The sequence below is a fragment of the Myxocyprinus asiaticus genome, chromosome 4 (assembly GCF_019703515.2).
Source record: "Myxocyprinus asiaticus isolate MX2 ecotype Aquarium Trade chromosome 4, UBuf_Myxa_2, whole genome shotgun sequence".
Classification (NCBI taxonomy): domain Eukaryota; kingdom Metazoa; phylum Chordata; class Actinopteri; order Cypriniformes; family Catostomidae; genus Myxocyprinus; species Myxocyprinus asiaticus.
Window position 1 is genome coordinate 27855676 of NC_059347.1, and position 15554 is coordinate 27871229.

Here is a 15554-nt window from a genome sequence, read left to right on the forward strand (position 1 = left end):
ATGACAGCTGTTAAATAATCAATGCTGGCAAGTGACCATGGTATAAGCAGGATAATCCACGGCTAGGTGTGCGTTAAATATTTTTAATGCACTTTGCGTCGGGTGGTTCTTTGCCTCCACGCCTTTCATTAAAAACATTTAACGCAGACCTAGCCGTGGATTATCTTTTACAAATACAACTCACTTTTGCTGCCACCCTGTGGGCATTTCAAATTTTGGAAAGCACAGACCGATTTCAGCTGAAAAACATTCAACCTACTGTCACCAAATTCACAGTGTGAACAGTCTGTAAATTCCAATGCTCACTGGCACTGAGCAGCATATAGTCTTCATCAATCAGACCTTCTCTACCTACAGTATAGATAATCTCCAGCCCAGTATACCTACCAACCCACTGACAATGCAGAGAGAATAGAATTCTGTTGTTCCCTATCTGTACCTCACTTGACGTTGTGTCAATGTAATGACATTAGGGGTCACCCTTGGGAGCCCCAGACACCTCTGATCTTTGAGAATAGGTCAATGGGAATTGGCGAGTGGAATTTGCATGCCACTCCCCCGGACATACAGGTATAAAAGGAGCTGGTATGCAACCATTCATTCAGATTTTCTCTTTGGAACTGATTGGTTCTATTCAGTGAGCTGAATTCATCTGCCGAGTTCATTCACCTCATCTGCTGGATTTATGGTGCATTTAAACGGCTTCTCCCCCTCTGCACCCATGGAGTGCAGAGCATGACCCTGGGCAATTCAACAGCCTAAAAGAGTATATATTCTTGCAAATAAAAGAGTATATTTTCTTTAAAAGAGTGGCACTGATGGAGAGCATCTTTTTAAAGATGTCTTTCCGTCTGTATTTAATTCCTGGTTGCGGTCGTTACCTCTCCACTTCCGATGGCCACGATCGCTGTCTCACGTGCTTGGGCGCTGCCCATGCGGAGACAGCGTTCGTGGACGGGTCATGTCCTCACCCCTCGGGCATGTGACGAAATGAAAGAAAAGATTCTCCTCCTGGCCCTCCACCAGGGGATGGAGTGTTCTTCTTACCAGCTCCAAGTCTGCAGCAGGTCTCCATGTCCCTGGGTCGTCCGTCTCAGGGGCGCTTAGAAGCCTTCCTTGGGTTCTTGGCGGCGGACCGTGAGACAGGGGGCATCTGCTTCCTGCGGGTGGCTCTACGCCGGGAGGCAGAGCAGGGGCCATTCACGTCTGCTCAGCGTCAGAATGACGCAGGAGGGGAATCCTCCGGCATTCCCATCCTTAGGGAGTTCCCGGAGGGGGATTTCCCTCTAGAGCAGTCCTGTGATGAAACCCTTAGGCACGCCTTTGACCAAGTGAGAGTAATCGATGGCCTGCAGCTCCAGCCGGACGTCGCCCTAACATATCCATACTTTTCAATTATTAGGGACCGGTTGTATCGAGTGACGCAGGACACTCAAACCCATGAAAATACAACCCAGTTATTAGTCCTGAGGAGCCGTCAGGAAACACTTTTCCAGGTGGCTCACCTCAATCCAATGGCAGGTCACTTAGGACAAGAACGAACACTGCACCGTCCAATGGCCCACATTTATTGGCCGGGTATTCACGGGGATGTACGCAGATGGTGTGTGGCATGCCTTGAATGTCAGTTGGTGAATCCACCGGCCACACCAAGAGCACCATTGCACCCATTACCGTTAATCGAGGCCCCCTTCGAAAGAATTGTTATGGACCTCGTCGGGCCATTAGAATGGTCAGTATGCGGATATCGCTTTGTATTAGTCCTGGTGGATTATGCAACCATATATCCGGAAGCAGTGCCTTTACGCAACATCTCAGCATGCAGTGTTGCGGAGGCACTCTTCAGAATTATCTCCCGGGTGGGGATTCCGAAAGAAATCCTCACCAACCAAGGCACAACATTTATGTCACGAACACTACGCAAACTTTATGAATTGCTGGGGTTTAAATCGATTCGCACCAGCGTTTATCACCCGCAAACTGATGGGCTGGCTGAATGATTTAATCGAACCCTGAAAAATATGATTCGCAAGTTTATGCACGAGGACACTAGGAATTGGGACAAATGGCTGGAACCCCTATTATTTGCAGTCAGGGAGGTTCTGCAAGCCTCCACGTGGTTTTCCCCCTTCGAACTCCTGTATGGACGCCGGCCCCATGGGGTGCTTGACGTCATACGGAAGGCGTGGGAGGAAGGACCTTCCCAAAGCAAAAATGAAATTCAATATGTCCTTGATCGTCGAGCAAAGCTGCACACACTGGATCAGCTGTCACAACAAAATTTGCTCCAAGCTCAAAAGACACAAAGCCGGCTGTATAACAGGGGTACCCAGCTATGGGAATTTGCACCGGGAGGCAAAGTACTTGTATTACTCCCCACATCGAGCTAAAAACTGCTTGCCAAGTGGCAAGGATCCTTTGAGGTTACACGGCAAGTCGGGATCTCGATTATGAGGTTAAACGAACGATAGAGGTGGAGCACGTCAAATTTACTACCTCAACCTCCTTAAATTATGGAGAGAGGTGGTCCCCGTGTCCATGGTGACGGTAGTTCCGGAGAGGGCGGAGCTTGGTCCGGAGGTGAAGTTCAAAGCCGACCCATTCACCCCGGTCCCTTATGGAGACCACCTCTCACCGTCCCAGCTCACGGAGGTGGCCAAATTGCAAAACGAGTTTGTGGACATGTTCTCTCCTCTTCCCAGCCGTACTAACCTCATACAACACCACAACAAGACCCCACCAGGAGTGGTAGTTTGTAGTCAGCCATACCGCTTGCCCGAACATAAGAAAAAAGTGAATTGGGACGAATTAGAGGCAATGCTCGAGATGGGGGTAATAGAAGAATTGCACCGCGATTGGGCCAACCCGGTTGTTCTTGTACCTAAGAGTGACAGGTCAGTCTGGTTCTGTGTTGATTACCGGAAAGTCAATGCGGTGTCTAAATTTGACACGTACCCAATGCCCCGAATTGATGAACTGCTCGTTCGGTTGGATGCGGCTCAATTTTATTCAACACTGGATTTAACCAAGGGATATTGGCAGATCCCCTTAACTCCATTATCCTGAGAAAAACAGCCTTTTCCACACTGTTTGGATTACACCAATTCGTCACTCTTCCGTTCGGGGCTCCCGCTACGTTCCAGCACCTCATGGATAAAATTCTCCGGCCACACACTGCGTATGCTGCCACCTATTTAGATGACATCATTATATACAGTAATGTTTGGCAGAGACATATGCAGCATCTGAGAGCCGTTCTGAGGTTGCTGAGGTGGGCGGGGCTCACGGCAAACCCGAAAAAGTGCGTAATTGGGCGGAAGTATGGTATCTGGGCTTCCACTTGGGTCATGGGCAGGTATGTCCCCAAATTGATAAAATCGCAGTGATAGCAGCCTGCCCACGTCCCAAGTCCAAAAAGGAGGTGAGGCAGTTCATGGGGCTGGCTGGCTATTACAGAAGGTTTGTTCCTAATTTTTCTGATGTCACCAGCCCCTTGACTGATCTCACTAAAAAGGGGCCGCCAGATCCGGTCCAGTGGACGGAGGCGTGCCAACAGGCTTTCACGAGAGTGAAATCTGCACTCTGTGGCGAGCTGCTTTTATATGCTCCTACCGCATGAACAAATACCAATGCGTGGATCACTCATTGGTACCTGGCACTTCAGCCCTTCAAATTTAAGGTGGTCCACAGGCCGGGGCCACAGATGGTTGTGGCTGACTTCCTCTCCAGGAATGGGGGGGGTTAGCAGGCCACACGTTGCCCGGGCCTGAGTTGGGCAGTGGGGGTATGTGGAGCGGGACGTGGTCGTGTGTCTGTCATTGGGGAGAGAGGAAGCAGTAAGGGCCATCACCTGGTGATTATTGATGCTTAACACCTGTGTCTCATTACAGAGACAAAGGAGATGGGCTTGAAAAGGCTGCTAAGAATGCCGGAGAGACAGAGAGAGTCAGGGACAGAGAAACCCGAAGTTGTGAAGCTGAAGTGTATATTTGTTGTAAAGCTAAAGCATATGTTTGTTGTGAAGCTAAAGTGTATACGTCAATTGTGAAGCTGAAAAGCCAAAACTCTGATTGTGAAGCTGAAAACGCTGAATAAAAAGCTGACTTACCTGGACTGCCACCCCGCTTCCCGCTTCCTTTTTGCTGGAACTTTTATAGTAGGTTACCACAGAAACCCCTCCTTTTCAAAAATGACTACTGATAAGCATAGAAAGTTAGCCAAAGAACTCCTGATTATTTCACAGCACTAAGAAACAATATATTATTGGAAAATGTTCACAATGTTATATTTGAAGAAAACACTGCATACCAACACCAAAACCTCACGCCCAAGTCTGAAGAATTAGGGACTGTAATGGTTTGGTGCAGCTTTGCCCCTTCAGGGCCTTGACGGCTCACAATCACTGAGGAACCAATGAATTGCAAATTGTATCAGGAAATTCTACACCAGAAGGTGTCTGACTCTAGAATCTAAAAATTAAAAGGGTTATGCAATACAACAATGATACCAAACACAGTGGTAAATCAATAACAGAGAAGCCAAAACAAAAGATAATGAGATCTTATTATGGCCAAGTCAGAATTCTGACCAAAATTCTAATAAACTGCTGTGCCATTGTCTAAAGCATGTGATTCTAGAAAGACATACTAAAAATATACTAGAGCTACAGTAAAACTATTTTTGGGATTGAGGAATGCTTGCTAAACAGGTCTGATCAGTCGCTAAAGAAAGTCTTTGGCTGGTCTTTATTTTTATTATGACACAGATCACATTTTTTTAGCCATTAGTGCAGAAACACATATAATTCCAAAGGGTTCTCATACTTTCTTTCACAACACTACATTTTATGTATCCTGTCCCCATTCATTATTCTCTTTTAAAAGCTAAATGTGTATTCCTCCAGCAGGAGCAATTTAATTTGAAGTGTTAGAATTCAAATTGTGGTTGTTATTTAATAAAAGTAATGAAACCCAAACCTCAGACAACATACTTTTTGCAAGTATGAGTGAGCAAACTCCATCCCACCCGCATATTTGTTTCTCTTGCTCAATTTTGCTGTCTCCCAATTGCTTTGCAACTCTTTTGTAACTCTGTGCACTGCTTGACTGATCTAATTTGAGCTCATCTGTGTACTTCAAGACTGCACTGCCCAAAAATAACACAGCAACAGGATAGTAGAAGCCCTGAAATGGTAAACTGCACTGTAAACATATTCTGTGCATGTTGCATGTTACAAACTTGATGAACTGTAGCTTTTTTCATCAGTTCATAAAAGGATCTTAAGATCAGACAGCGGGATGCTTTGTAGTGTGTTTGTGTAGACTCGGGTAGCATTAACATGGAGGTGTAAGCTGATAGAATTAATTACAGAGAGCTAGGCCTATTATGTGCCATGGGGATGATAGACGCATGTATTTAACTGTTGTCTGATGTTAAATTCAGCGCATTTTGGACAGAATTAGAGTAATCTGTATTTTTCGCTTAATTTAAAACAATTTCTATATTTCTTTCTTTCCATCCCAAATTTAATAATGCAGAAACAGGACATTCATGCTACTGATTCTTAATCTTAATAGTGTACTGTATTTCTGTAGCATTTATATAAATTCATATAATAATATCCTTTAGTTTTTGTAAGGGTAAATTTCTTGACTTAAGGAATAGTTCACCCAAAAATGAAAGTTCTCTCATCATTTAAACACTCTCATTTCATGCCAGATGTGTATGACTTTCTTTCTTCTGCAGAACACAATTTAAGAATTTTGGAAGAATATTTCAGTTCTGTAGGTCCATACAATGCATGTGAATGGGTGCCAAAATGTTGACACTCCAAAAATTATATAAAGGCAGCATAAAAGTAATCCATATGGCTCAAGTGTAGGTGAGAAACAGATCAATATTTAAGTCAATTGTTGCTTGAAATTCTTCTCCCTGCCCAGTAGGGGGCATATGCATGAAGAATGTGAATCACCAAAAACACAAGAAGAAGAATGTGAAAGTTAAAGTGGAGCCGGGAGGAGAATTTATAGTAAAAATGTACTTAAATATTGATCTGTTTCTCACCCACACCTATCATATCACTTCTGGAGACATTGATTTAACCACTGGAGTCATATGGATTACTTTTATGCTGACTTGTGTGATTTTTGGAGCTTCAAAATTTTGGCACCCATTCAATTGCACTGTATGGACCAAATTGCATTGTATGGACCAAAAGAGCTGAGAAATTCTTCTAAAAAAATCTTCATCTGTGTTCTGCTGAAGAAAGAAAGTCACCAACATCTGGGATGGCATGAGGGTGAGTAAATGATGAGATAACTTTCATTTTTTGGGTGAACTTTTCCTTTAAAAAGGCTTTTTTAAAAGTAAACTTCAAGAGTTTAGGTTAAAATTTATAAGAATTGATAAGGCAAAGTGAATATCGGAGGTGGCTGTTTGCATTTATTTAAAGTTTACTACCATTTTAAATACATTCTGGCCATCACTAGTTAATTTCAAATGGTACCACAGAGTGATATAAATAAAAAATTTAAAATAAATTACAAACATTCCATGTTGTCTCTCAATTAATGTGAACTGCATGCATAATGATTAAAAAAGAATTACAAAAGAAAAATTTAGATGTACAGTATAGCATGTCACACAACTGGACATTTCCACAGGAAAGTGCTTCATGTTAACTATCCACATGCCCAATATTGTGGAATTAGATTATAGAATCTTTATAGATTGAACTGTCAGCAAATATACCTAGCAACAATGTAGCACAGCTGCTTATTACAGCTCTCAAAACTAATATTAAGACATTTGAACTTTTCTTCACTGGTTCATTCATTTTATCCAGATGTGGTTTGCCTTAGGGTGGATGATTCTGCTTCATTAGAAACATTATTAACGTCTTCAGATGTGTGTTAACAAAAATTCAGGCAGAATCTTCATATAAAAAAGATTTTTTTTGTGTGTGGTTTTCATAGTCTTGTTGTATGAAACACTGACTGTAGACTCTCTCTCTCTCTCTTAATATTCCTCCCTCTCACACAATATATCTTTGAAGCTAGATGTCTTATTTTTTTTTTTTTTTTACAGATATTGCTTTTTAGTTTTTCCTCCCCCAGCAGAAGTTCACAGTTGGCTCCTCGTCTCTCTGCATTTATATATACAGTACACCACCACATTCTACTCAAGGGAGGACATTGTTCTCTCACTCAACATTCACTTGCCAGAGGCTCTTGGCATAGTCTTTTCCTTGTCCAACACCCATCATTTTTTATCTTCTCACTTCAGGAAAAAACAGTGTGGTCACTAGACAGATTAACATAAAGTATAAGCTGTCTGGTAATGGAACAGTAAGGGCATCTCTGATACTGACAGAAAAGAGAAACTTTTAATGCCACACCATGCTAATGTGCAGATAAATGCAGCCCTTTTTCCCACATGCACGCCCTCGATGAGAGGGCACATGCTAGACCAGGTAACTTGAAATGCCTTCATAAATTATAGATATTGAAGAGGTGCTATGCTGTCACACAGCAGTCCAAGAAAGACTAGTGTTTGCATTTAACTTCCGGATATAGATTTTCAGACAGAAAGAATTGTTACAATTGGACACATTGGAAAGTTACCTTCTGATATGTTACCTTCATTTAGAGGCTACTGGTAAATTTCCCTGTGGTTTCCAAGGCTAGTCAGACTGGTGTGGTTTTAGAGGTTTTGGGCAATATGTCAGTTCGTCAGGCCGAATCCTGCTAAAAAAGCCAGTTAAAACCAGACTAATCCAGTTGGCTGGTCTTAGTTGGTCTCCCAGCCTGGCCAAGCTGTTCTTAGCTGGTTTAAGCTGGTCTCACTGAATGGCCAAGCTGGTCTTAGATGGTTTAAGCTGATCACTAAGTCCGGCCTAGCTGGTCTTAGATGTTTAAGCTGGTCTCCCTGAATAGCCAAGCTGGTCTTAGCTAGTTTAAGCTTGTCTCCCAGGCTGACCAAGCAGGTCTCGTTGGTTTCCTAGCCTGGCCAAGCTGGTTTTAGCTGGGTTAAGATGGTCTCCCAGCCTGGCCAAGCTGGTCTTAACTGGTCAAGCATGTCTCCCGGACTGGCCAAGCTGGTCTTAGCTGGTTAAAGCAGGATTCTAAGCCTGGCCAAGCTGGTTTAAGCTGGTTTCCCAGCCAGGCCTGGTCTCAGCTGGTCTCCAAGACTGACCAAGCTGGTCTTAGCTGGTTTAAGATGGTCTCCCAGACAGACCAAGCTGGTCTAACTGGTCTCCCAGACTGGCCAAGCTGGTTTTAGCTGTTGTAAGCTGGTCTACAGCCTGACCAAGCTGGTCTAGCTGGTCTCTCAGACTGGCCAAGCTGGTGTTAGCTGGTTTAAGATGGTCTACATCTGGATGGTAGACCAACCTGGTCTAGCTAGGTTAGGAGAGTTCTATATGACCATACATTATTTTTTAATTTTTTTATGTACTAACAAAAATGAAAAACGTTGTTGCTTTAGAAGTAGAAAAATCTGTAACTTTGGGAACATAATCATCTGTAACAAACAATGACGTCTCTATCTAGACAGCTCCAACATCTGTTAATTTTTTATGTCTAGTATAATAACTGACTTGCTTTCTGGCATGATTTTACTGATGAATAAAACATTTAATAAGTTGCTAGACAACACTGAATCTATGCATGTCTGCAATACTTTTAGCATCTGCTTACCCAGGCGATGGCCATGATGCCCAGAGCGAAAAGGCTTGGCCCTAGCAGGTTCCACAAGCCATGACGGTCTAGCTGTAAGGCCATAGACAGGGCCATTGCCCCCAGCAAGTATAGCACCTGGTAGAAAAGAGCCAAAAAGAAGAAATGTTAGTGCAATCATTGACAAGTTCACATGCTCAGGGGCAGTAGTGAATACCCTGTCCAATTAGGGACATCATGCACTGGCCACCCTCTGTTAGGCACACAAGAAGTCAAGAGAGTTGCTGCTTAAAAAGCTCTCTCTCTCTCTCTCTCTCTCTCTCTCTCTCTCTCTCTCTCTCTATCTGTCTCTCTTTCTCTCTCTCCTTCTCCCTTCAAGTTAAAAACTGTTGTGACATGGGTGATTTGATTAGTGTCTGCAAGCATTCAGCAAAACACATTCACAGGCACACAAAATCAGCTAACACCTACATAGAAACACTCTCACAGCAGCAGAACTATTTTTCCCGTCCTTTTTATTTGATGCTACTTTCATCTAGAGCAAAACATCTCTCATTTTAAATGAATAAAATGAATGGTTTTCTTCCATAGAACACAAAAGGTGATGTTTTGAAGAATATCCTGGCCGCTCTTTTCTGTTATGAAAGTGAATGTGGACAAAAAAAAAAAAAAAAAAAAAAACACCATAAAAGTGGTCCATATGACTTGTGTACGACAGTATATTCCAAATTTTCTGAAGAAACGTGATAGTTTTGAGTGAGAAACAGACCAAAATTTAAGACGTTATTCACTGAAAATCTACACATCCAGGCCCAGCTTTTCTTTGTGGATTTCCTTTGAGGAAGATTACCAGTGAACAATTATTACATTTTCAATCTGTTCATCACACAAATTTGTCATATATTTTTCAAGTGCTTTTTTGCCCTTTTTGAAGCTTAAAAAGCTCCTGTCCCCATTCATTGTAATTGCATGCAAAAGAACAACCAGTACATTATTCAAAATTTCTCTTTTTGTGTTCCGCAGAAGAAAGAAAGTCCTAGGAGCTTGGGATGACATTAGAGAGAGAAAATGATGACAAAATGTTAATTTTTTGGTGAACTTTATGTCTCTGATTCTAAATATTTGTAACATACACTTAATCACATCATTTCTCTCTTTCTCTCTGTGCTCTCTTTCCTAAAATACTGTATCTCTCTCCCCTCAGCAGGTGAGCAGCTGATGACTAAACTAAAGACAGCACACACACATACACCTCAAACTGTCCACCTATATTTACTCTGCTCCACAGCGAAATGTCACCATCATTATGACAGCATATGACAGACTGCTGACACTCTTGAATTTATTCTCTATGTAAGCTGTTTACTGAAGTGGACAAAAATTTTGCTCTCTTGCAAAACCTTGGAAAGCTCTTTTCTGGCAATAAAGTCCATTAAAAAAACTACTAGCCTCTGTGAATCACACAAAATGAATTTAAAAAAATTGATGACAAAAGAAATATCTAGAATTTCGGGGCCCCAGGGTCTAGATGTGAAATTTCAACCATCAGATTACGTCTTATCACACTTAATAGAGTCTGAGAGGAGAATGTGATGGACCACAAGGTTCATGAAAATCACTTATGTTCTGAATTTAAATGGTTCTTTGTAACAGAGTGATCCTTACCTGTTTGATAATGGATTTGAGTCTGGCCATGGCGATGACAGTGACCCATACTGACATAAGTGAGCCTAGGAAGTCACAGAACTGCAGCACATCATACTCCATGATGCAGAAGACCACAATGCCTGGCTGGTCACAGGCATGGTAAAACTGCTCAGAGGAGGAAGATGAAAACAAAAGATCAGTGGAAGAATCATACAACATGACACTCTTGCATAAGTACACTGGTTCTCAACTTGATAGTTTGTCAAAACAGACTTATTCCATTATGTAATATAAAATATGACTCAGTTCTTTGGTACACTTGATTTTGATTAACTACGGCATTTTGCAATCATATATTTTTGTATAATAACCACTAAACTGTATATTTGACCATTGTACCTGGCAACCTCCTTTTTGCTATTTCTTACATAGCGCTAGTTTCATGTCTCTCGTAGCACTTTGCGGACCCTTTCTTCTTTAAAGGTCTCTTTAAATAAAATAAATAATATTTCATGTGCATTTATTTACTTGTTTGGTAAGTAGCCACGTAATAAGTGAGAAATATATAGTCAGCCAGTCATTGTCACAAAATAAAACCCTTCAGAGTGATACAAGACCTCTTCATGTCACATTATTGTCCTGATCATCATGTTGTGGTTTATTTTGCAATGATGACTGGCTGACTGTACATTATCCCCTCCTTAGATTAGTATAAGAGATATAACAATGTGCCTTGAGTCTAAGTATGATTAGAGGTGAAAGGCTTTATAACACTGTAATAAAGCAATAAGCAACGAGGGGATGTGTGTTATTACAAAGTCTTTTTAGTAAATCAGTCCACTCGGCCACGATCTTTGGAATGCTCTCGGGCAGCTATTTTCAATGTACAAGTGCAGCTCCTATTTACTTGAATGGGGAAAGACTAAAATCTCCAAAAAGTTTAGTCAAGATTATGATCAAAGAACATATTTCAAATCAGCAGTAAAATCTGACAACACTGGTATCATAAATTGTGCTTCTTTACCTCAGATTACAATAAAAAACACAACTATCCCGGCTTGTAAAGCTAATTTGCGTGCGCATTCTAGAGTTGATTGACAGGCAACGTCTGTATCTAAAAGGTGATTGGCTTTTTTACCTGTAAGGCGGGACTTCCTGTTCTACATCCGTTGACCGTTGGGCTTTCCAATTTTTCTCATTCATTTTAATAGAAGTGACCCATCTCTGCTAAATAATCTCTGGTTATAGTGACTCGAAAGGCGGAGTTCATGGTTCCTAAGCAATGTAGTAACTCAACTGATGTGCGGTCACAGGTGTGCATATATCTGCTAATTTTCAACGGCTTTCAATGTGGCTCATCCAATCTGAATTCAGTGTTGAACTTTCTGTTTTATAAAGATATTTTATGATTCCTAAGCTGTATTCTCACACTATTTTTTTCAAATTTTATATGATCCACGGTTACAAAACAGTGTAATCTGCTTATGTCAACATGCAACTAGTTGCTGAAATGTTTATATTGGCCTCATTTTGGGCATATGGTATGGATTTGCATGCATTTTAATCCAGGGATTAAAACTCACAGTGGAAAAGAACATGGTAAAGATATAGACGGAGGCCTCTAGCAGGTAATGACTACGAATGGCAATGGTCACAGGTGGGACGAACATCAAGTTGCTGAGACACAGAAGGAGAGTTGAGAGCAGCTGGAACCCGTATGAGTATGCCTCAGTATTGTCTGTGCAACCCCAGCCATTCCAACCTAGAGGAGAGCACACACATGTTATTTGACCACAGTCTAATACAGATATTAACATTGGACTACATCCTATAATATGAGCTACAGACCTAAAATAGGACCTAATCAACTGATGCAAAATTAGGTTAAAAGAATAGTTCACCCCAAAATGATTTTTTTGTTGTTGTCATTATTTACTCACCCTTATGTCATTCTAAATTCATATGATTTCTTTACCCCAAAGAACATAAAAGGAGAAATTTTGAAGAAGTTTGAAGGATGCAAAAGCATCAAAAAATCAATACAACTTTCAGTATGTGCTCCATACCGTAAATCTTTTGAAGCCATATGATAGTTTTGGGTGAGAAACAGACCATTTAAGTTGTTATTCTTGACAATCTTCCCCTCCAGTAAGCTATTAAGTTGAGAATCGCTGTGCTTAGACTTGAGAACCAGATTAGTCCGATTCATCAACAAATCATCAGATAGGTTATGTGAACCGGACCAACTGATTCATTGAAAATATCTCACTCACAATAATGATTCATTTAAAAACACAACATTGCTACTTCTCTCATGGAGTAAAGGCTTGTCATATGGCTTCAGAAAACCTCTAGTCCCCAGTCATTGTAATCAGATGGAAATAATCGACCAGTACATACCGTAAATTTCCCAAAATTCTCCTTTTGGCTATGTAAAATGTACCAATGCTGAAATACTCAAAGCAAACTAACTGAGCTAAGAAAACACATACAGCACAGAACAAATAAAAAAAATAAAAATAATAATAATAATCACACAGAAATAGACATGTACTCTCTCACACACACATTTCTGTTTCTCATCTGTCAGCGGTTGTAAACAGCTTCATAAATATAGATTGGATTGTGTTATATAAACACTATGAAGGAAATAGATGTGCTGCACTTCTAACCTCTCATAGAAAATAGCTAAAAACATTGCACAAATCTCTTTGATTATGACGCCTTAATTAGCCAAACCCCATACAAAAATCCTCAAAGCTATGAAGTGACTGAAGTTAAACTGAGTGTCGAAGAACATGGTCAATTGAGCTTTACCAGACACTTGAAAACAGAGAAGAGCTCTGCACTCTTGTTGTATGAGAGCACTCAATTGTTTGCCAGAAAATCTTCATAAAAAGGGTAAATGTGTCTATGCTAATGACAAAAGAAAATATGGGTAGGGATCCAGGGAGAGAGTGGTAAACGAGGCACCAGAGCTTCATAATGACGCTGTAATTGAGAGGTTGCAATTAGCATATTTCTCAGGATCATCAAATGTCCTGTAATTAAAAACCACTTGATTTGTGATCTCATAGTTATGGAGAGACGTGATTGGCACATGTGTAATTTAATCCTTTAACATGCCCATTAACTTTGGTTGGCATCTAACAGTAGAGAAGAAAGATAATAATGGAATTATAAAATATTATTGTGATTATCATCATATTAACTGCAAGAGCACCTTGGGGAACAGGGATAGATTTGTTCACCAATGAAATAAAAGACAGAATTCCTACCCCTTTATCTTTTTGAAATGTATAGCTTGGTGGAGAAAAGCAACAGTTTTGAGCCAAATGTTACACATTATAGGCATTACTTTTTCTCCAAACTACATGTGTAATCTTGTGAATTCAGTTTGAACTGATTCCAGAATTCTCCTTGAATGGAAAGTGCAGCCTCTCCCAATAGTAAGCCCTTCTAAAACAGGCTTATAAATTTACACTCAATAACACCATCAAGGAAAACCTGGATATATAATGGAATTTACAAAACTGTGATTTCCAGGCCTGAAAAAAATATCATGTCAATTAATAAAATCCCCCAAATCAATGGAAATGTCGAAAAATACTACACATTTTCTAGTTATGTACAATTCTAAAATATTTAATTGGCTAGAAATTGCTTCTTTTTTTTTTAGGGCAATCCCTATACAATTACTTTTAAATCATGAATGACTAATCATGTCATAAAAATTTATGGAAATTCATCTGCCATGAATTTGGGTTCTGTAGGAACCCTGTGTCACAGTCTCAGTTTCACCCATGAGTTAAGGGCCGTTCACACCAAACGTATGTAAATACGCTAGACGAATGTCCTTGACTGCTGCACTGTGTCTCGCTGTTTCTTCAGTGTCTCACGCAGGACTGGCACATTAACTAGTCAAGTTAAAAATAACTTCAGCCTCAAAAACTCACGTCGAGACACCTGCATTCTGTTTCATTCGTTGTGCTGCATCTAGATTGTTTTTAGCGCAGGGGTCACAAAGATTTAATGTTCTGAACAAGTTCAGATTGCAAAGAGGTGACTGTTACAATGTTTAACATTATTCCAGATTATTCTGCACCAAGCAAACTTTCAGCGCTTGATAAACGGCAGTTTATTTATTTTCCTTCTGCTCTAGTGTGCTGAGGGGCTGCCATGCCTTGTATGTATGTTTACTGTTACTGTTACAAATGTTGCCTACGATGTTTACATAAAATGCAGCCTTTTGCAACATGGTGAACAATACACGCAGCGTCAGAATATAAGCTCCAGGTGAAAGTAAAGTAAATAAGACCTATAAATATATTACCACTGCATACAACAAATCCTCAAAGTAATAATAATACTGTATCATACTGTATTATAATGAAAAAATGGACAACAACGAATAATTGATGGGTTATAATAATAATAATAAATAACAACTGAATTCCAAAATGTTAGTGAGTGAATTAGTAGATTTTGCACACTCTGTTCATAAAAAAAAAAAAAAATTAAAAACAATGTTTTGTAAAAATATATGTAGGAAATATTGCTTTTTTTTTTTTTTTTATCACTGTATTGTTGAAAAAAATGGAAAACATGCATTAATTATCTTAAACTAGAATTTTATTTCATTAAACATTTTGAATGGTCTTGGCTGATAGGATTAATAAAAAATTATGATATAAATACATTTTATGTAATTTTTAAAGCAAAATTTACTAAATGGGACCCCGGGTTTGTCGGTTGCTTGGGGCCTCAGAAATCGTAAACCCGCCCCTGTAAGCAGAGATGTAATTTTTTATATTAATTTTACAAATCAAGAGAACATGTGAATTAAGAATGTTTTTGTTCACTCACCTGCTTTACACTCGCATGCAGCATACAGGAAGTTGTTGGTGCGGAGGAGTTTGCACTGGCCATAGGTGCCACAGTCATTGATGCAAGGGGTCAGGTAAGAGCGAAGGTACACCTCAGCTGTTACATTATTACACAGCTCAAACCTATAGAGGTTTCAACAAAGCAATAAACATTAAAATAAACAAAACAGTTGATGAGTTTAACAGAAACTTTAATGGAGTCCGTTTTGAATAGGACAAATTAATATGAATATGACAATACCTTGACATTGAAAATTACAAGCTCCTGAATATGACAAAAAAGGCATGTTTAATTCTGCATTGAGAAAAATTCTATTAATTCAGTACAATATAAAATTATTGTAAG

General features: G+C 40.0%; 1 protein-coding gene across 1 annotated transcript in view; it reads right to left on the reverse strand.

The window, feature by feature from the left end:
- tmem8b (transmembrane protein 8B) overlaps positions 1-15554 on the reverse strand; it is a 202086-nt gene that overhangs the window by 2370 nt on the left and 184162 nt on the right. Inside the window, exons 9-12 of the mRNA XM_051696663.1 lie at positions 15189-15331; positions 11906-12084; positions 10341-10487; positions 8697-8813 (exon numbers count right to left, since the gene is read on the reverse strand). Coding sequence (XP_051552623.1) covers positions 8697-8813; positions 10341-10487; positions 11906-12084; positions 15189-15331 — 586 coding nt within the window. The remainder of the gene's footprint in view (positions 1-8696; positions 8814-10340; positions 10488-11905; positions 12085-15188; positions 15332-15554) is intronic.